This window comes from Pecten maximus, chromosome 15, assembly GCF_902652985.1.
Source record: "Pecten maximus chromosome 15, xPecMax1.1, whole genome shotgun sequence".
Lineage (NCBI taxonomy): Eukaryota > Metazoa > Mollusca > Bivalvia > Pectinida > Pectinidae > Pecten > Pecten maximus.
Genome location: NC_047029.1, coordinates 446,817 through 470,825, shown reverse-complemented (window position 1 = coordinate 470,825; position 24,009 = coordinate 446,817). Strand labels below are relative to the sequence as shown.

At 38.6% G+C, this 24,009-nt stretch overlaps 1 protein-coding gene across 1 annotated transcript in view; it reads right to left on the bottom strand.

The window, feature by feature from the left end:
* Positions 1-24,009, bottom strand: part of LOC117343925 (uncharacterized phosphotransferase YvkC-like) — a 72,661-nt gene that overhangs the window by 6,000 nt on the left and 42,652 nt on the right. Inside the window, exons 23-38 of the mRNA XM_033906484.1 lie at positions 22,736-22,808; positions 22,346-22,438; positions 20,706-20,873; positions 17,570-17,701; positions 16,867-16,951; positions 15,802-15,890; positions 15,252-15,410; positions 11,961-12,020; positions 10,156-10,256; positions 9,800-9,863; positions 9,456-9,527; positions 7,357-7,448; positions 7,094-7,172; positions 4,739-4,790; positions 2,197-2,276; positions 1,657-1,759 (exon numbers count right to left, since the gene is read on the bottom strand). Coding sequence (XP_033762375.1) covers positions 1,657-1,759; positions 2,197-2,276; positions 4,739-4,790; positions 7,094-7,172; positions 7,357-7,448; positions 9,456-9,527; positions 9,800-9,863; positions 10,156-10,256; positions 11,961-12,020; positions 15,252-15,410; positions 15,802-15,890; positions 16,867-16,951; positions 17,570-17,701; positions 20,706-20,873; positions 22,346-22,438; positions 22,736-22,808 — 1,502 coding nt within the window. The remainder of the gene's footprint in view (positions 1-1,656; positions 1,760-2,196; positions 2,277-4,738; positions 4,791-7,093; positions 7,173-7,356; positions 7,449-9,455; positions 9,528-9,799; positions 9,864-10,155; positions 10,257-11,960; positions 12,021-15,251; positions 15,411-15,801; positions 15,891-16,866; positions 16,952-17,569; positions 17,702-20,705; positions 20,874-22,345; positions 22,439-22,735; positions 22,809-24,009) is intronic.

The window sequence follows — 24,009 nt, the reverse complement described above, 5'->3', positions numbered from 1 at the left end:
TTAAGGTGTGTATGACATTGTGGGGTGATGAGTAAAGGTGTGTATGACATTGTAGGGTGATGAGTTAAGGTGTGTATGACATTGTGGGGTGATGAGTTAAGGTGTGTATGACATTGTGGGGTGATGAGTTAAGATGTGTATGACATTGTGGGGTGATGAGTAAAGGTGTGTATGACATTGTGGGGTGATGAGTAAAGGTGTGTATGACATTGTGGGGTGATGAATTATGCTGTGTATGACATTGTGGGGTGATGAGTTACGCTGTGTATGACATTGTGGGGTGATGAGTTATGCTGTGTATGACATTGTGGGGTGATGAGTTAAGGTGTGTATGACATTGTGGGGTGATGAGTTAAGGTGTGTATGACATTGTGATGAGTTATGAGTTAAGGTTGTGTATGACATTGTAGGGTGATGAGTTAAGGCTGTGTATGACATTGTGGGGTGATGAGTTAAGGTATGTATGACATTGTGGGGTGATGAGTTAAGGTGTGTATGACATTGTGGGGTGATGAGTTAAGATGTGTATGACATTGTGGGGTGATGAGTTAAGCTGTATATGACATTGTGGGGTGATGAGTAAAGGTGTGTATGACATTGTGGGGTGATGAGTCAAGCTGTGTATGACATTGTGGGGTGATGAGTTAAGGTGTGTATGACATTGTGGGGTGATGAGTTAAGGTGTGTATGACATTGTGGGGTGATGAGTCAAGCTGTGTATGACATTGTGGGGTGATGAGTTACGCTGTGTATGACATTGTGGGGTGATGAGTCAAGCTGTGTATGACATTGTGGGGTGATGAGTTAAGGTGTGTATGACATTGTGGGGGTGATGAGTTAAGGTGTGTATGACATTGTGGGGTGATGAGTCAAGCTGTGTATGACATTGTGGGGTGATGAGTCAAGGTGTGTATGACATTGTGGGGTGATGAGTTAAGGTGTGTATGACATTGTGGGGTGATGAGTTAAGCTGTGTATGACATTGTGGGGTGATGAGTTAAGGTGTGTATGACATTGTGGGGTGATGCCTTAAGGTGTGTATGACATTGTGGGGTGATGAGTTACGCTGTGTATGACATTGTGGGGTGATGAGTTACGCTGTGTATGACATTGTGGGGTGATGAGTCAAGCTGTGTATGGCATTGTGGGGTGATGAGTTACACTGTGTATGACATTGTGGGGTGATGAGTCAAGCTGTGTATAACATTGTGGGGTGATGAGTTACGCTGTGTATGGCATTGTGGGGTGATGAGTTACGCTGTGTATGACATTGTGGGGTGATGAGTTACGCTGTGTATGACATTGTGGGGTGATGAGTTATGGTGTGTATGACATTATGGGGTGATGAGTTACGCTGTGTATGACATTGTGGGGTGATGAGTCAAGCTGTGTATGACATCTATCTACAGCCTGGTAACATCTGAAATGTAAACCAGACAGACTTTTGAGTGATCTATCTAAGACAAATGATTTGATTAATCATGCACTCTGTTACACACATAAAATACATCCCAGATAGAGGGGGAATAAAGAGATCCTCCATGATAGAATCATCCCAGTACATATTGACAAAAAGATATAATTTTTTCTGTTATGACCCGTAGAGAACTTGATCATTTCCTTCAGGAAAATGTAGGAATAAGCTAGATAACTCACCATGAGACAGCAGGCCTCCAAGCTCTGTGATGAGGCCAGATATGAGAGGGAAGTACGGACTCCAGCCTACATCTGTGTACGATACGATGAGTATATCACCGGCCTGAAATCAAGTACGAGACTTTGAGTTTCAACCAGAACTGTCAACAGGATGGCTGAATAATACCTCCGCAATCTGTATGAGTCATTGGTTAATTGGAACTGTTAATAAGAGGCTAACTAATATAACCCAGTAATATAGTGACCAGTTGCCATAGCAACCATAATTTTGCGAAAAAGAAAGTGGCATGCACATCTTCCCATGGTCCTCTATATTTGTGTAAAGTTTCATTGAAATCAACTTTTCAGTTTAGGAGGAGTTGTCCGGACAAACTTAAAGTTCTTATCAAAAAACCTGTTTATAATGACCAGTTGCCATAGCAACCATAATTTTGAAAAAAATAAAGTGGCATGCACATCTACACATGGTCTTCTACATTTGTGTGAAGTTTCATTGAAATCGGCCCTTCGGTTCAGGAAGGCAAAGAGGTGTACACTCACCTGTATAGAATGATCGGCCTGTTCCAAGTCATTTACCACACGGGCAGTGCCTGTCACTACCCCAACCATTACAGACATTCCTGTAAATCAGAACATCATTATATTACAGTACCTGTCATCACCCCCAACATTACAGACATTCCTGTAAATCAGAACATCATTATATTACAGTACCTGTCACTACCCCCAACATTACAGACATTCCTGTAAATCAGAACATCATTATATTACAGTACCTGTCACCACCCCCAACATTACAGACATTCCTGTAAATCAGAACATCATTATATTACAGTACCTGTCACTACCCCCAACATTACAGACATTCCTGTAAATCAGAACATCATTATATTACAGTACCTGTCACTATCCCCAACATTACAGACATTCCTGTAAATCAGAACATCATTATATTACAGTACCTGTCACCACCCCCAACATTACAGACATTCCTGTAAATCAGAACATCATTATATTACAGTGTCTGTCACTACCCCCAACATTACAGACATTCCTGTAAATCAGAACATCATTATATTACAGTACCTGTCACTACCCCCAACATTACAGACATTCCTGTAAATCAGAACATCATTATATAACAGTGTCTGTCACTACCCCCAACATTACAGACATTCCTGTAAATCAGAACATCATTATATAACAGTACCTGTCACTACCCCCAACATTACAGACATTCCTGTAAATCAGAACATCATTATATTACAGTACCTGTCATCACCCCCAACATTACAGACATTCCTGTAAATCAGAACATCATTATATAACAGTACCTGTCACTACCCCCAACATTACAGACATTCCTGTAAATCAGAACATCATTATATTACAGTACCTGTCACTACCCCAACATTACAGACATTCCTGTAAATCAGAACATCATTATATTACAGTACCTGTCACTATCCCCAACATTACAGACATTCCTGTAAATCAGAACATCATTATATTACAGTACCTGTCACCACCCCCAACATTACAGGCATTCCTGTAAATCAGAACATCATTATATTACAGTACCTGTCACTACCCCCAACATTACAGGCATTCCTGTAAATCAGAACATCATTATATTACAGTACCTGTCACTACCCCCAACATTACAGACATTCCTGTAAATCAGAACATCATTATATTACAGTACCTGTCACCACCCCCAACATTACAGACATTCCTGTAAATCAGAACATCATTATATTACAGTACCTGTCACTACCCCCAACATTACAGACATTCCTGTAAATCAGAACATCATTATATTACAGTACCTGTCACTACCCCCAACATTACAGACATTCCTGTAAATCAGAACATCATTATATTACAGTACCTGTCACCACCCCCAACATTACAGGCATTCCTGTAAATCAGAACATCATTATATTACAGTACCTGTCACTACCCCCAACATTACAGACATTCCTGTAAATCAGAACATCATTATATTATTGTACCCATTATATATTACTACCCAAATTCTTTGAAAAATATACACAGCTCTGTAATAAGAAATATGTTTCAATTGTAAATTTATTGAGTCTTTGCCCTATTTCAAATTTCATGAGAAATAAATCTAAGGTGACAGCTAAATATCTTTATGTTTGATGTCTTTTGAACATAATTTAAGATGCAGCCTTAAATTCGAATGTAAATACTATACAATTGAATTGATAAATTTTTTTACCTGTAACTGTCATTAATGTAGAGATGTACTTACCTGTCAGAGTAAAATGACCAGTAGTTGTTGATATAGAGATGTACTTACCTATTATTGATGTAGAGATGTACTTACCTGTCGTTGATGTAGAGATGTACTTACCTGTTGTTGATGTAGAGATGTACTTACCTGTCGTTGATGTAGAGATGTACTTACCTGTCGTTGATGTAGAGATGTACTTACCTGTCGTTGATGTAGAGATGTACTTACCTGTCGCTGATGTAGAGATGTACTTACCTGTCGTTGATGTAGAGATGTACTTACCTGTCGTTGATGTAGAGATGTACTTACCTATTATTGATGTATAGATTTACTTACCTGTCGTTGATGTAGAGATGTACTTACCTGTCGTTGATGTAGAGATGTACTTACCTGTCGTTGATGTAGAGATGTACTTACCTATTATTGATGTATAGATTTACTTACCTGTCGTTGATGTAGAGATGTACTTACCTGTTGTTGATGTAGAGATGTACTTACCTGTCGTTGATGTAGAGATGTACTTACCTGTCGCTGATGTAGAGATGTACTTACCTGTCGTTGATGTAGAGATGTACTTACCTGTCGTTGATGTAGAGATGTACTTACCTGTCGTTGATGTAGAGATGTACTTACCTGTCGTTGATGTAGAGATGTTCTTACCTATTATTGATGTATAGATTTACTTACCTGTCGTTGATGTAGAGATGTACTTACCTGTTGTTGATGTAGAGATGTACTTACATGTCGTTGATGTAGAGATGTACTTACCTGTCGTTGATGTAGAGATGTACTTACCTGTCGCTGATGTAGAGATGTACTTACCTGTCAGAATAAACTGAGCTGTTCTTTGGGATTCAATTTCTCCTTTTATGATCTGTAAGGATTTAATATGAAAAATTCAGATAATATGTTCTAAATTGATTTTGATGCATATGGACAACTGGAACTGTTATTTAGAGGCTAACTAAGATAACATATGCATGTCCCTATTTCTGAAATTATGGCTGGAACATGTGTTGATCATAATTAAGAGAATCAAGTCATAAGTTTTGTTGAAAGTAGTCCACTGATTTTGGAAGAGTTGTCTGGACAATTAAAACCTGTTTATAGTGACCAGTTACCATGGCAACAAAAATTTGGAATTAAAACATCTGCATGCACATCTGCACATTGTCCTCTCTATTTGTATGAAGTGTCATCGGAATCGGCCAACCAGTTTAGGAGGAGTTGTCCGGACAAAATGTGTCTACAGACAGACGAACAGACAACCCGATTCCAGTATACCTCCCCTAACTTTGGACAACCCGATTCCAGTATACCTCCCCTAACTTTGGACAACCCGATTCGAGTATACCTCCCCTAACTTTGGACAACCCGATTCCAGTATACCTCCCCTAACTTTGGACAACCCGATTCCAGTATACCTCCCCTAACTTTGGACAACCCGATTCCAGTATACCTCCCCTAACTTTGGACAACCCGATTCCAGTATACCTCCCCTAACTTTGTGGTTAGCCCGTATAACAAAAATATAACAATATTTGGAATATGATAGTAGTGTCTTTCTGTAAGGGTTATTGCCTTCTTTCTGCTTCTATTCTATCGTTCCTTTCATTACCTAATCTCTCATTCTTTCTTTCTTTCTTAAAAGCAGTACATATCACAGATATTTAGCAGTTACACTTTAGATCATTAATATAATATTATCATTAACATAGTGTTGAATTTTGGCTAATGATAAGGAATGGAATGACTGGGTGAATGTATTGAAAAATTGAATCGTAAATGTATTCTGTACTGTTACAAGCGATCACAGAGGGATCTTGGCACCCATCATTGAATTGTAACCCAGGTGTTATATACATATTTATATATATATATATATATATAACATAGTATTGTACGTTGTATATCTGTCCATGTATACATAAGTATGCACTGTGTATGTGTGCGTCAAGTCCCTGTGTACGTGACATGTTGTTTATATGATCCTGTCAAAGTACCTGTCCTGTGGAATGTAAGGTATGTGTACAAAGTAGCCGGACCAGTCCGACGTGACATGGACATCAGCATGAACGCAACTCAGCAATTAACACCTGCACTTGCTTTGCACGCTCGTTGCGTTCCCACACCTGTCTACGTCACTTCCCTTCTGGCTTTCTATATCTCTCCCTATCATTCCATTGCTGGACGTCGGCGCAAGCGGTCCAGCAATGCAAAGCATCCATATCGGTCATCGAGAGTTTACCGAGCTGAATTTGTCACCATAGAAGCCTGGTAAGTTGACATAGTAGTAATGGTGAATGGTGTGTGGAACTCGCGTTCGAGACTGGGTGAGTGTGTTCGATTTGGAAGACTTTGTGAGTAAATGTTTGTCTCGTCTTTGTAGGTTTCAGGACCTGATTAAAACATCAACTGAACAACCTCTTCTGTGTCTCTGGTTTTGTATTCCACACCCCAGTGACAGAATGATCTATGTCAATCAAATAAAAGACTGATCTTTTCTCTCCTTTTCCCTTCTTTCACTCTTCCTTCAGAACATTAACGTTATATAACACTATATAGCATGAACAACCTGGAATAGTCAGAATCCAAAATGGCCATACTCTTTGTCAACCATTTAGTTCTTTAAATCAGACTTGCATGTACAACTGGAGACCAAGGGAATCTCTACATTTAGATTTGAGGAAGACCCATAATAGCCATTTATTACTTTACAGGAATATACATAACTAGGGATCAAGGGGAACCAACGTATGAAATTTGAAAACTAACAGTAACAAACTTCAATGGCTGCCTGTTGGCCATATTGTTTTCTGATTGGTCCCAAAATGCAATATGCATAACTAGGGACCAAGGGGAACTTACATATGAGATTAGAAAAAGATACTTTATGAGAAATAGTGATAACAAGACAGACGGATGCAGGATGATTTGAAAAGCCCACCATCTAAAAATCTTTAAAAATAGATTAAATGAAGAAAAAAAAAAAAATTGTTGTCTCTATATTTGTGTTTCCATAGCAATCAAGAAAACAAAATTTATACACGACAAATGTTTCATGTTATATAGTACACTATTGGGAATGGAGCCTGTAAATATTTGCCAGGAAATACATTGAACCCATTTCCAGATAACCCTTGACCTCCATGTTGTATAAGGCCATAGAAACCTTACCGGTCGTGGTACTCCTGACTGGAGCTTAGGGAAGCTCATGTCCATCATCTTGGGAAGAAGTTTCCTTCGTCTTATTGCCCTGAAGATACAAAACTTCCAAAATTTACCTCCATTACTTGGTTCAAAATCTCCAAAACAAGAGGCATGTATTACATCGTTTGAGAGACTGACCAAGTGCATCAAAATCATTTGAGAGACTGACCATGTCAATCAAATCATTTGAGAGAGAAAGCCATTTCAGCGCATAAGAGAAAGCTACTTACTTTGTGATAAGTCTTGGAGAACGGGTTTTCAGCAGTTTTCCTATTTCTGAGTGAGTCAGGAAAAACATCAACTCTTTCTGAGGAAGTCGACCCTGTAAATTACCAAAGGAAAAAAAAGATGACTGAAGAGTTCTAAGATGAAAATGTAAAAGCATCTTTTATCGCAGAATTATAAAACAAGATGATCTCAACCTGAGGGGGAAGATTCGTGGTTATTCCCAACCCGAGGGGGAAGATTCATGGTGATCTCAACCCTAGGGGGAAGATTCATGGTGATCTCAACCTGAGGGGGAAGATTCATGGTTATTCCCAACCCGAGGGGGAAGATTCGTGGTTATTCCCAACCCCGAGGGGGAAGATTCGTGGTTATTCCCAACCCTAGGGGGAAGATTCATGGTGATCTCAACCCTAGGGGGAAGATTCATGGTGATGTCAACCCTAGGGGGAAGATTCATGGTGATGTCAACCCTAGGGGGAAGATTCATGGTGATCTCAACCTGAGGGGGAAGATTCATGGTGATGTCAACCCTAGGGGGAAGATTCATGGTGATGTCAACCCTAGGGGGAAGATTCATGGTGATCTCAACCCTAGGGGGAAGATTCATGGTGATGTCAACCCTAGGGGGAAGATTCATGGTGATGTCAACCCTAGGGGGAAGATTCATGGTGATGTCAACCCTAGGGGGAAGATTCATGGTGATCTCAACCTGAGGGGGAAGATTCCTGGTGGTCTCAACCTGAGGGGGAAGATTCGTGGTTATTCCCAACCCTAGGGGGAAGATTCATGGTGATCTCAACCCTAGGGGGAAGATTCATGGTGATGTCAACCCTAGGGGGAAGATTCATGGTGATGTCAACCCTAGGGGGAAGATTCATGGTGATCTCAACCTGAGGGGGAAGATTCATGGTGATGTCAACCCTAGGGGGAAGATTCATGGTGATGTCAACCCTAGGGGGAAGATTCATGGTGATGTCAACCCTAGGGGGAAGATTCATGGTGATCTCAACCCTAGGGGGAAGATTCATGGTGATGTCAACCCTAGGGGGAAGATTCATGGTGATGTCAACCCTAGGGGGAAGATTCATGGTGATGTCAACCCTAGGGGGAAGATTCATGGTGATGTCAACCCTAGGGGGAAGATTCATGGTGATCTCAACCCTAGGGGGAAGATTCATGGTGATGTCAACCCTAGGGGGAAGATTCATGGTGATGTCAACCCTAGGGGGAAGATTCATGGTGATGTCAACCCTAGGGGGAAGATTCATGGTGATCTCAACCTGAGGGGGAAGATTCCTGGTGGTCTCAACCTGAGGGGGAAGATTCATGGTGATCTCAACCTGAGGGGGAAGATTCATGGTGATGTCAACCCTAGGGGGAAGATTCATGGTGATGTCAACCCTAGGGGAAAGATTCATGGTGATGTCAACCCTAGGGGAAAGATTCATGGTGATCTCAACCCGAGGGGGAAGATTCGTGGTGATGTCAACCCTAGGGGAAAGATTCATGGTGATCTCAACCTGAGGGGGAAGATTCATGGTGATCTCAACCCTAGGGGGAAGATTCATGGTGATCTCAACCTGAGGGGGAAGATTCATGGTGATCTCAACCCTAGTGGGAAGATTCATGGTGATCTCAACCTGAGGGGGAAGATTCATGGTGATCTCAACCCTAGCGGGAAGATCTGTGATGACCTCAACCTGAGGGGGAGGATTCATGGTGACCTTAACTATTAGAATTGAGAGCAGACCCTTTCTCAAAATGATTCTGGCATATTATAGGATGGGGAGGGGGGGGGGGGGGGGGGGGGGGGGGGGGGGGGGGGGGGGTGGGGGTGGGGGGTAGATGAAAGGAATTTTCAGTGGATTGGGTTGGGGGGTGTGGGGTGTGGGATACAACAAACAAGAAAATCTGAGATGAAAGGAATTCAGTGGAATAAATGGTTCAACCAATATCAGACAGACAAGGTCAGGAGCTTATGGCTGGCATAGGGCACCCCTGAATACCTTACAACAATATTCACAATGAGAACTGCTACACACACTGATCACTGGGAAATAATCACATCGTGCACTTACAATGTATGGATGAGTTTTCTTACCTCCTTCAACAGGAGATCTGCTAGCTGCCAATACGCCTCTTTAAAGATGTCACTGACCTTCACTGCCAAGGACTATGTATAATAAATCAATAACGCTCATAAAATGTCTTATTAAGGATAGTATTCAGGACTGGACCTTATTTTCATTACAAAGTACGGAAAGAAGCTAGAAATGACAATATATCTAATATTAAGTAAATTATTGCTTAAGTCAGAAATGACAATATATTTTATATATAAAGTGAAAGTATTGGAAATGATAATGCATTTTACATCAAACATAAAAGTATTGCTGAAGTTGAAAATGACAATGCATTTTAAATATAAAGTGAAAGTGTGTCTACCTTGCTCCATTCACGACTTCCTACAGCCTTTCTGGCCTTTGGTACAATCCACTTCAGCACCTGTCTGTAACAATAAAGTTCAAGTGTTAAACTTGCTACAGGAAAGGGAAATTAATCAAATAACAACAAAGAAACAAAGGACTTAGGAACTGCTGTTTAACATCGTAAACATCAACAGACAACACGTGTATAATGAGGTGACCAAGCTTTACTAGGTTGTCCAGGAGATCGTTCTACCACTTTAACAGACAATTCGTGTATAATGAAGTGACCAAGCGTTATCGACTCACTTGTTGGTCCTGGAGATCGTCCAGGAGACCGTTTAACAATTTTAACAGACGATAGGATCAACTTACTTGGTTGTCCAGGAGATCGGAGTCTGCATCTTTTCAAACATTTCGGTGAGACTGACTTTCACCTTCGGCTTCTGCTCAAATGACTTGGTTCTCAGAATTGTCTGTCAAACCAACAGGCAGGAATTAGCATACTGTTTTTTTTTATATCGTGATGCAAACAAATCAAGATTAATATATATGTAATGCAAAAATAGTATTAAGTGTAAGATTCCAAACTAAATGATGTTGGGGGATTTTATGACCCCTAGTAACATCGAAAATGCAAATATTTTATCCAATAGAAAACTGCGGTCGCGCTGTTCGATGAGACATATCATATAGGCCTACAGTTTTGACAAACAAGACGCCAGTCATGGATCATAATCGTTAAATCCTTTTCAAATAAACAAATAATAATATTATTTTAAATTAATAAAATCCTCATGAAAAATGGCAATGTAGTTGGTTACAGCTAATGCCTTCAATTCCTGTTGATATTTCTTGCGTAAAAACTGCAAACGATCGCTGGTTTAGTTATGTTAAACATAACCGCTATTTTGGCCGATAAGTGATGATCACGTGATTAGTCATGTGACAGCTGAAGTTATCCCGTGGAATGTTTGGCTGCAAAGCTATTTATAGAATTGTAAACATCTGACTACGTAAACACGGTTGGTTTTGGGCTTATATGAAAAGTTCCTGCATATGATCTCATGATGAACCTAGGAGTCTAAGACATGTGGATAGTGTCTCTGTGGACGCATGTAAATTTCCACGAAGATCAAACTGAATTTTTTTACTTTAGTTTTCAAGGCAGGATTGTCTGACAGTCTACAAAACTGCATACTGATGAGGAAAATGTTTATATTTATAATCTAAAATAGTCTAGAACACCAAACATTCATGTTTCATTCTAAATAATTGCAGTAAAAACGCGTACGGGAACCATGAGTTAAATCATGTCAATAATTGCTGTTAAAATAGGAACTACTAATATTAGGCTGCGGATGTATATCATTTGTATTACAGAAAAGAGGAATTGTTAGCCGGAAACAAAAGTGTGACTAACAAAATTTACCCTCCACGACTATCACGGCAGGTGCCAAAGGCATCTTGACGTTAAAAAATCGAAATATTTATTAAATTTTGAATATTTGATATTAAGATATCTATCTGAAAATTATGCGACAAGAAGTACCACTATGCTAGCTGTTAGACTTTTGCTGAATGAAGGAGATTGTAGTCACTGAAATGTCCCGTTTAAATCCCAAACTGCTTGAGATATATCACCAAAGTCGATTCCACATTCATACTTACCAACCATTAAGAACACTATATCCTACGTTACCTGTAACCTACAGGACATAGGTTACCCTGATGGTATGTATAGATTTACAAACTGATGGACCACCATAGGTTACCCTGATGGTATGTATGTATAGATTTACAACATTATATCCTACGTTACCTGTAACCTACAGGACATAGGTTACCCTGATGGTATGTATAGATTTACAAACTGATGGACCACCATAGGTTACCCTGATGGTATGTATAGATTTACAAACTGATGGACCACCATAGGTTACCCTGATGGTATGTATAGATTTACAAACTAATGGACCACCATAGGTTACCCTGATGGTATGTATAGATTTACAAACTGATGGACCACAACATTATATCCTACGTTACCTGTAACCTACAGGACATAGGTTACCCAGATGGTATGTATGTATAGATTTACAACACTATATCCTCTATGTAACTTTCTGATATTTGTTAGTTTAGTATACACATCACTGATGTACAAAACATCAACTTACCCTCATGACACACGATAATCTCTCTGGCTGGGCATGCCATGACCTCTCGAAGAACTCAGCCTGAAAATCACATAGGTTTCTGTCAATAATAATCAGTTACATTTTACCTGACATCTGATAGGTCTAATTCACACAGCTGTGAAATCTGATTGGTCTAATTCACACAGCTGTGAAATCTGATTGGTCTAATTCACACAGCTGTGAAATCTGATTGGTCTTATTCACACAGCTGCTATAATTACATCTGTATTTGGAATTCTCTTATTATTGGTTTCATCAATGTCCCCAGGTCTTCAAGTTAGGGGATAGTTTTGTTTTGCATTATTTTATATATGTTTTTATGTGTTTAATTTTGTTATGAAGGTTACATAGGCAATCTGTAGAAACATATTTTCAATACACATGCATTTTGCATTACAAGTTTTAGTCATCTTTAATGTTTTTTCACCAAGCTGTATTCTAGGGTTTCGAGTTATATATAAATCACATCACCCAGGGGTTAATGTAGGATTTGGGTAAAACTACCCATTATGAAATTAAGGGGAAATGAAGGTCCACAGTATCTTGAATTATTCGTTAAACTTAAACATTTTACAGCTATTCTTTTCTATAATTCTTATATATTCATCAAAATTTGGGAGATTTCCCCTGTTCTTGAGAATATCCATCTGTTTCATGGGATTTTTTTTTATAGGGAATTAGTTTTCATTCTGGGGGGAAAACTCAACCAGCGAGGATACACACATATATACCACAGATATCCAGACGAATTAACTAGTAGAAACTCAACCAGCGAGGATACACACATATATACCACAGACATCCAGACTAATTAACTAGTAGAAACTCAACCAGCGAGGATACACACATATATACCACAGACATCCAGACTAATTAACTAGTAGAAACTCAACCAGCGAGGATACACACATATATACCACAGACATCCAGACGAATTACATTGTAACTAGTAGAAACTCAACCAGCGAGGATACACACATATATACCACAGACATCCAGACTAATTAACTAGTAGAAACTCAACCAGCGAGGATACACACATATATACCACAGACATCCAGACGAATTACATTGTAACTAGTAGAAACTCAACCAGCGAGGATACACACATATATACCACAGACATCCAGACGAATTAACTTGTAGAAACTCAACCAGCGAGGATACACACATATATACCACAGACATCCAGACTAATTAACTAGTAGAGACTCAACCAGCGAGGATACACACATATATACCACAGACATCCAGACTAATTAACTAGTAGAAACTCAACCAGCGAGGATACACACATATATACCACAGACATCCAGACTAATTAACTAGTAGAAACTCGCGATATATCAACCAGCGAGGATACACACATATATACCACAGACATCCAGACGAATTAACTAGTAGAAACTCAACCAGCGAGGATACACACATATATACCACAGACATCCAGACTAATTAACTAGTAGAAACTCAACCAGCGAGGATACACACATATATACCACAGACATCCAGACCATTAACTAGTAGAAACTCAACCAGCGAGGATACACACATATATACCACAGACATCCAGACTAATTAACTAGTAGAAACTCAACCAGCGAGGATACACACATATATACCACAGATAACCAGACGAATTAACTAGTAGAAACTCAACCAGCGAGGATACACACATATATACCACAGACATCCAGACTAATTAACTAGTAGAAACTCAACCAGCAAGGATACACACATATATACCACAGACATCCAGACCATTAACTAGTAGAAACTCAGTTTACAATAGCATCAAATCACAATATACTGCTTCAAATCTCAAAGTATACAGAAGTATCCCCTCAACATAGTAATGTATCTATTCACCAATAACCCCATGCCTTGTAATAAATAACCCACCCATACAATATATACATTGTAGTCAGTGAAATAACCCAACCATACAATATATACATTGTAGTCAGTGAAATAACCCAACCATACAATATATACATTGCAGTCAGTGAAATAACCCACCCATACAATATATACATTGTAGTCAGTGAAATAACCCACCCATACAATATATACATTGTAGTTCAGTGAAATAACCCACCCATACAATATATACATTGTAGTCAGTGAAATAACCCACCCATACAATATATACATTGTAGTCAGTGAAATAACCCACCCATACAATATATACATTGTAGTCAGTGAAATAACCCACCCATACAATATATACATTGTAGTTCAGTGAAATAACCCACCCATACAATATATACATTGTAGTCAGTGAAATAACCCACCCATACAATATATACATTGTAGTTCAGTGAAATAACCCACCCATACAATATATACATTGTAGTTCAGTGAAATAACCCACCCATACAATATATACATTGTAGTCAGTGAAATAACCCACCCATACAATATATACATTGTAGTCAGTGAAATAACCCACCCATACAATATATACATTGTAGTTCAGTGAAATAACCCACCCATACAATATATACATTGTAGTCAGTGAAATAACCCAACCATACAATATATACATTGTAGTCAGTGAAATAACCCACCCATACAATATATACATTGTAGTCAGTGAAATAACCCACCCATACAATATATACATTGTAGTTCAGTGAAATAACCCACCCATACAATATATACATTGTAGTTCAGTGAAATAACCCAACCATACAATATATACATTGTAGTCAGTGAAATAACCCACCCATACAATATATACATTGTAGTTCAGTGAAATAACCCACCCATACAATATATACATTGTAGTCAGTGAAATAACCCACCCATACAATATATACATTGTAGTCAGTGAAATAACCCACCCATACAATATATACATTGTAGTCAGTGAAATAACCCACAAAATAATGTATGTCCTGTCAATCACAAGGTTTTTGGTGGCCCCCTGGCAGCCCCCTGGCAGCCCAGACTTATAGAATAAATAGGGAGATGTTGATAATAATAGAATTTTTTTTGTTTTTGTTTAATGTCCTATTAACAGCCAGGGTCATTTAAGGACGTGCCAGGTTTTGGAGGTGGAGGAAAGCCGGAGTACCCGGAGAAAAACAACCGGCCTACGGTCAGTACCTGGCAACTGCCCCACGTAGGTTTCGAACTCGCAACCCAGTGGTGGAGGGCTAGTGATAAAGTGTCGGGACACCTTAACCACTCGGCCACCGCGGCCCCCTTATAATGATAGAAAATTACCTAAAGTACAATACTAGACTGACAGTAAACTAAGCTCACCTCTCGCACATAACGATGGCCATGTCGTGAAATAAACACAGCAAATTTTTGTTTCAGTTTTGGGAATTTCTCCGACGTCATTAGATGAACACATTCCTTGTCACTGCTGGATAGGAACTCATCTGTTAAACCTACAGCATTGATCTCTCGAGCAAGTTCCTGTGGGCCATACAAACTTTGTATCATTATCAGGAAATATATGTACGAATACTCCTGTGGAGACATTATCTAATTAATAAACTAAATACACTTCTTAGTCCATTGTGTTAGCCTCAGAATACATGAATGAGCACTTATTGAAAAGATCCATGAAAAACCATAACTCTTGACAATTACAGTTTGATAGTACATTAACTTGGTACAGGTCACAAATCTTTTGAAGCAGTTTAGTTAATCTTTTAGAACAAAAACACTTCAGATATTGTTTCTGCTTGTATCTTTCTCCCTCTTCTTATGAAAAAAAATTTATCGAAACCAATCTTTGTCTATCTTCAGCAAATATTACAAACATAACTTTAACATGTAATTAACGCTTATAAAGTTTGTTAACCTGCATAGCTGCCGGAACTTCTGCACTGTACACATCCTCACATTGAGACAACAATAATGCCATGTCCGCTAAGTTTTCTGGGGTGTACACTGAAAGTTAATGAGACAAACTGATTACCTCCCCTTATCAAACTTACCCAATTATCTACCCTTATTAAATGCCACATGAATTACCTCCCCTTATCAAACTTACCTAATTATCTACCCTTATTAAATGCCACATGAATTATCTCCCCTTATCAAACTTACCTAATTATCTACCCCTATTAAATGCCACATGAATTACCTCCCCTTATCAAACTTACCTGATTATCTACCCTTATTAAATGCCACATGAATTACCTCCCCTTATCAAACTTACCTAGTTATCTACCCCTATTAAATGCCACATGAATTATCTCCCCTTATCAAACTTACCTAGTTATCTACCCCTATTAAATGCCACATGAATTATCTCCCCTTATCAAACTTACCTAGTTATCTACCCCTATTAAATGCCACATGAATTATCTCCCCTTATCAAACTTACCTAATTATCTACCCCTATTAAATGCCACATGAATTACCTCCCCTTATCAAACTTACCTGATTATCTACCCTTATTAAATGCCACATGAATTACCTCCCCTTATCAAACTTACCTAGTTATCTACCCCTATTAAATGCCACATGAATTATCTCCCCTTATCAAACTTACCTAGTTATCTACCCCTATTAAATGCCACATGAATTATCTCCCCTTATCAAACTTACCTAGTTATCTACCCCTATTAAATGCCACATGAATTATCTCCCCTTATCAAACTTACCTAGTTATCTACCCCTATTAAATGCCACATGAATTATCTCCCCTTATCAAACTTTATGGAGCATCACATCACACATTAACAAATGATCTGGCTGTTTGTGTCATTATCATGGATAGTAGTACAAACAAAACAGTTCAATTTGATCTTCCTGGCACATAAAATTAAAACTGCATTTGTTTTCCTCTTTTCATTTTCTACAATATATTTTGATATGGAAACTGTAGGGTATGGGGTGAAACGGTCCTTTCTCTACCAACCTGGTCTTCCCTTGGAGAGAATCCCCGACACAATGCTTGACCACAGACCAGACATTGTGCTCTTCATAATATGTCCTCGCCATAACTACAAATAAAGAAATGACATTAATCAGAAAAACAATTAATTTATTTTGATCCAAAAGTTATCCTTTGTGTAAAACAAGAAATCGTCAACAGATGGACGGTCAGACAGTTGTTCATCGTCGTCGTCGTCGTCATCATCATCATCATCATCTATTACTTTCTGCACACAACCTTTACACATACATAGCAGACTGACTTCACAGCCAACACACATATAGATACAAAAGCATATCATCCACACAAATCAAGGATGCATCCTCACACATATGTACACACATGAACACACTGCACTTACAAACACTGACATTTTAACTAGGTCACTTATAGTATGTACATCAGCATTAAACCATATTGATAGTTATTCCCAACTTTAATGTCATTATTATACCATGAGTTTTTAAAATTGACTCGGGAGGACTTAATTTGCTTCGTAAAAAAGGACTTATAAAGTCTAACCCAACTTTTAAAAACATCTTTCCAGAATTTATTTCTATGATTCATTACTACATGATTGAACATATTCTCTTCCACAATGTAACAATTTCTTCACCTCTACAATAGAATTCAATAGAACCTGATGATTGAGTGATTGTTAGGTAAAGCCTGCTCCCACACTGACCTTGTAGTAATCTGGTAGTTTACTAGTGATAGCTTGGTATAGACTGTTCGCATCCTGTTCATCAATAATGATTCTGTAGTCGTCTACACGATTGTACCAGTCTTCAAAATCCTTAATTTCTCTGTTCTTTATCTGCAACACAATTAAGCCAAACCATTACTTAAAGCTAACTGAAGTTGATTTATCAAAACACCAATTACTATTTATTATAACTTTTACTACTTTGAAATCAAAGTGTCGAGGCTACTTATAGGTGCTGTGCATGAGGAATTGAAATAAAGGAGAAAAGCAAATATTATATAAATATAAAATGGCATGTAAATACTATGTCATTTTAAGGAATTTTATTTACTTTAAAAAGGCTGTGGTTGAGTTAAAGTTGTGATGAACAGAGAAGAATCATGTTTTTAAACCTCACTTGAATTGGCATACTATGATTAATTAAAATTCTTAGATTGATTAATCCGTAATGTCCGTCATATTTCTTGATAAACCACATCACCATTCGCTATATAAAAGATTCCTGTGAATTACTCTCCCAGTTTATTTTGGTTCCTAAGTTTTTAAATTGTACTAAATTTACTTCTTTTTTTTTCTCTCTGTGACATCCAAGAACTTTCTTTAGAAGAAAATAGACTTGGAAATTTGATTTGTTCCCAATGAATTGGCCTACTTTACCTGTTCAGAAGACTAGGTGAATTTAATAAGTGAAAGAAACTCTATTGTGACTGTATATTAACACAAGAGGCCCAATGGGCCTGTATCGCTCACCTGGCTCTACAGCAACTTTGAAGTTGATTGAGGTCATTTCTAGAGATACTATGTTGATTATCTCTTTATTTAAATATCATTGTAAGCTAGTTTTATTCATATTAAAATTTTTTTAGTCCTTCATTCCAGCATTCTATTGGCCAAATATCAGGTCTTGGAGGCTCTTGGCTATCGCAAAATTATTGTTTACAGATTTAAGCCGATTTCACCCCTGTGACCTTGAATGTAGGTCAAGGTCATTTATTTGAACAAAATTGGTAGCTCTTCACCCCAGCATGCTACAGGCCCAATATCAAGTCCCTGGGCCTCTTGGTTATTGAGAAGTCGTTTGAAGATAAGCCTATTTGACCCATGTGACCTTGAATGAAGGTCAAGGTCATTTATTTGAACAAACTTTGTAGCCCTTCACCCCAGCATGCTACAGGCCCAATATCAAGTCCCTGGGCCTCTCGGTTATTGAGAAGAAGTCGTTTGAAGATTATAGCCTATTTGACCTATGTGACCTTGAATGAAGGTCAAGGTCATTTATTTGAACAAACTTTGTAGCCCTTCACCCAAGCATGCTGCAGGCCCAATATCAAGTCCCTGGGCCTCTTGGTTATTGAGAAGAAGTCGTTTGAAGATTATAGCCTATTTGCTTCATATGACCTTGAATGAAGGTCAAGGTCATTTATTTGAACAAACTTTGTAGCCCTTCACCCCAGCAAGCTACAGGCCCAATATCAAGTCCCTGGGCCTCTTGGTTATTGAGAAGACGTCGTTTGAAGATTATAGCCTATTTGACCCATGTGACCTTGAATGAAGGTCAAGGTCATTTATTTGAACAAACTTTGTAGCCCTTCACCCCAGCATGCTACAGGCTCAATATCAAGTCCCTGGGCCTCTTGGTTATTGAGAAGTCGTTTGAAGATTATAGCCTATTTGACCCATGTGACCTTGAATGAAGGTCAAGGTCATTTATTTGAACAAACTTTGTAGCCCTTCACCCCAGCATGCTATAGGCCCAATATCAAGTCCCTGGGCCTCTTGGTTATTGAGAAGAAGTCGTTTGAAGATTATAGCCTATTTGACCCATGTGACCTTGAATGAAGGTCAAGGTCATTTATTTGAACAAACTTTGTAGCATTTCACCCCAGCATGCTACAGGCCCAAAATCAAGTCCCTGGGCCTCTTGGTTATTGATAAGAAGTCGTTTGAGGATTATAGCCTATTTGACCCATGTGACCTTGAATGAAGGTCAAGGTCATTTATTTGAACAAACTTTGTAGCCCTTCACCCCAGCATGCTATAGGCCCAATATCAAGTCCCTGGGCCGCTTGGTTATTGAGAAGAAGTCGTTTGAAGATTATAGCCTATTTGACCCATGTGACCTTGAATGAAGGTCAAGGTCATTTATTTGAACAAACTTTGTAGCATTTCACCCCAGCATGCTACAGGCCCAAAATCAAGTCCCTGGGCCTTTTGGTTATTGAGAAGAAGTCGTTTGAGGATTATAGCCTATTTGACCCATGTGACCTTGAATGAAGGTCAAGGTCATTTATTTGAACAATCTTTGTAGTACTTCACCCCAGCATGCTATAGGCCCAATATCAAGTCCCTGGGCCTCTTGGTTATTGAGAAGAAGTCGTTTGAAGATTATAGCCTATTTGACCCATGTGACCTTGAATGAAGGTCAAGGTCATTTATTTGAACAATCTTTGTAGTACTTCACCCCAGCATGCTATAGGCCCAATATCAAGTCCCTGGGCCTCTTGGTTATTGAGAAGAAGTCGTTTGAAGATTATAGCCTATTTGACCCATGTGACCTTGAATGAAGGTCAAGGTCATTTATTTGAACAAACTTTGTAGCCCTTCACCCCAGCATGCTACATGCCCAATATCAAGTCACTGGGCCTCTTGGTTATTGAGAAGAAGTTGTTTGAATGAAAAAGTTGACGCCGGATGGCCGGACGGCCGGACGGCCGGACGACGGACGCCGCACCACGGCATAAGCTCACTTGCCCTTCGGGCAGGTGAGCTAAAAACTACACCAAATTACGAGTGACAAAACGAAACATTACATATACATGTACATGTATTGACCAATCTTTACACTAAACTGACGAGCGACAGAGAGGAGTTATAATGATTACATAATGTTTACAAATATTGACCAAACTTTGCACAAAAAGTGACAACTCGCGTAATTCAAACACTCGCATAACTCAAAGTTTTCTTGTGGTCCCGTCGACTTCGAGTTAACAAAGTTCCACAGTGACTGTGTTACATTGGAGAATTCACTGTATAACAAGTATTTTATGTCTAAACTATTTAATTTTGTATATATATATATTTATACTGTTATAAGATTGTTTTTTTTACAAACCAAAATGTAGCGGACAAAGACTTTGAGTTTGTCCCAAAATGTTCTCTCTTTCCCCGCATACTCCTTAACCTCCTCAACTGTCAGATCCTCGATGGTCTGTCCAAGGACACTCATCTGACCAGAGGCCAGATTCCCGACTATATTGTTGATACTCGACAATCCAACAATCTGTAGATCACATTAGGATGAACACTTTTACATTTATTACATTTTCCAAAGTCAGTAAAAAATTCATCTACCTCAGAAACAAAATAATGGTTCCTGAAACTTTGAGGTGAAAGATCAATTATTATCTGTTGATCGACAAAACACATCACTATGTACAGGTGCTACATCTCCAATTAAGAATAATTATGATCGATTGAAAGCAAAAATAGGCTTAACTTGATACAACACCAACTTTTTATAATTAAATGCTTCCAAAGGAAATTCTACCTGACTCTGCCTTTATCAACATTGTGTGAGAGTTAAGAAAACCTGTTGTATAAATGTATCGTATTTAGCCAAAACCCCGTCTTTATTAGTGCAAAGATTTTGGTTAATTTGAACAAGACACCCAGAGGGCCTATATATCGCTTACCTGGTTTCATGAGATATGAAACAAGAACTATGCTTAAGCATATTTGTCACTGGTATTGCTATGTCAATATATATATATATCATAAGCATTTTATATGCCATTTGGGTACATGAACACTGGTTTTCTTGTTATTCTAAAAATGTCAATTTAGCCAAATTGACCCCTTCTGGCCCGCCCCTCAGCCCCCAGGGGGGTCAGCCCTATCATTTGTACAATTTTTAATCCCTACCCCAAGTAGGTGCTACCAGGCAAATATGAGAGATATCCATTGCTTAGTTTCAGAGGAGAAGTTGTTTATATCAATTTAGCCAAATTGACCCTGTTTGGCCCCGCCCCTCAGCCCCCGGGGGGTCAGCCCCACCATTTGTACAATTTTTAATCCCTACCCCAAGTAGGTGCTACCAGGCAAATATGAGAGATATCCATTGCTTAGTTTCAGAGGAGAAGTTGTTTATATCAATTTAGCCAAATTGACCCTATTTGGCCCCGCCCCTCAGCCCCCGGGGGGTCAGCCCCACCATTTGTACAATTTTTAATCCCTACCCCAAGTAGGTGCTACCAGGCAAATATGAGCGATATCCATTGCTTAGTTTCAGAGAAGAAGTTGTTTATATCAATATAGTTAAATTGACCTCATATGGCCCCGCCCCAGAGGTCCCCAGGGGGTCAGCCCCATCATTTGTACAATTTTGAGTCCCCTACCCATAGGGATGCTTCTGACCAAATTTGGTGAAATTCCAATCAGTGGTTATGAAGAAGAAGTCAAATAAGTCAATTGTTGACGGACGGACGGACGACGGATGCCACGGTATGGCATAAGCTCACCTTGGTCCTTTGGACCATGTGAGCTAAAAAAACAACCCAAAATTCCTGAATGACAGGTTGCTTAACATTTATCAAAACAGCAATGCCAACATAAATATTTCTATAACTATATTTAGAATTTTTAAAGCCTAAATATGAAATTGACAGCAAAATTTACTTACAATCCTTATCATAACTTTAATTTTCTTGTTGATATCAATGCGACTGTATTTATACAGCTGTAATATATACTCACGTTCATGTTGATGAAAGATCTATAGTAAGTGTTTATCAAACCCTTGGCATGGTACCTGATGTAGGGTCCACCAATCATCACCATGCCCAGGTACTGGAATGGTCAAGGAAAATAATTATCTATGATGTAATTACCGTGATTAGAGTCCTGGGCACCAGAAATTTAACGTTTCATAAACATTTACATTTTATACTACCATGCTTGAAGAAGCAGTAGGTAAAAAATTCATCATATATTATATGTGTCATTAAACAACAAATTCTTTGATAAATCGATTTTAATGACACTTTCTGACAACTTGTACGTCATATCCATTTCATTGGGCTATATACAAATTATGATTGGTCATATAAAAACACAAAGAACACTGCCAAAAAGTTGACAACATACTTCTACGCCTTTTCCTACTGCATCCAGAAACACAGACTGAGTCAGCGGAGTTACTGCCCCTGGCATCATCTCGCTGAGGACAGAAAAGGCATCACAGAAAAACAAGCATACTGGGTATTGCTTCCTCTACCAGTCCCCGCTAAAAAAATATCAGTGTCCTTGACCTAGACCCTATAACCTTTAAATGTACCAAGATACCAAGGTCCTTTATCCTTATTTAAAATCCATCAAGGAATGAAGTGACTAGAGTACTAGTTGACAAAGTTTGGTGTTATCTATATATATATACAAGACACAGAGAGAGGAAACCCATATAAAGTCCCCACATTTTACCGGAAGGGCATTGATAAGACTTAACTGTGTTTTAGAAATACCGCATAGTATCAATTATGTAGGAGTTACAGTATCAGTATAGGAACCCTATTTGATTTTGTATTGTGACCCTGTTTTAGCGTTGTATTGTGACCCTGTTTTAGTGTTGTATTGTGACCCTGTTTTAGAGTTGTAGTGTGACTCTGTTTTAGTGTTGTATAGTGACCCTGTTTTAGTGTTGTATTGTGACCCTGTTTTAGTGTTGTATAGTGACCCTGTTTTAGAGTTGTAGTGTGACCCTGTTTTAGTGTTGTATAGTGACCCTGTTTTAGTGTTGCATTGTGACACTGTTTTAGTGTTGTATTATGACCCTGTTTTAGTGTTGTATTGTGACCCTGTTTTAGTGTTGTAGTGTGACCCTGTTTTAGTGTTGTATTGTGACCCTGTTTTAGTGTTGTAGTGTTATTCTGTTTTAGTGTTGTAGTGTGACCCTGTTTAAGTGTTGTAGTGTGACCCTGTTTTAGTGTTGTATTGTGACACTGTTTTAGTGTTGTATTGTGACCCTGTTTTAGTGTTGTATTGTGACACTGTTTTAGTGTTGTATTGTGACCCTGTTTTAGTGTTGTATTGTGACCCTGTTTTAGTGTTGAAGTGTTACCCTGTTTTAGTGTTGTATTGTGACCCTGTTTTAGTGTTGTATTGTGACCCTGTTTTAGTGTTGTAGTGTTATTCTGTTTTAGTGTTGTAGTGTGACCCTGTTTAAGTGTTGTATTGTGACCCTGTTTTAGTGTTGTATTGTGACCCTGTTTTAGTGTTGTAGTGTTATTCTGTTTTAGTGTTGTAGTGTGACCCTGTTTTAGTGTTGTATTGTGACCCTGTTTTAGTGTTGTATTGTGACCCTGTTTTAGTGTTGTAGTGTGACCCTGTTTTAGTGTTGTATAGTGACCCTGTTTTAGTGTTGT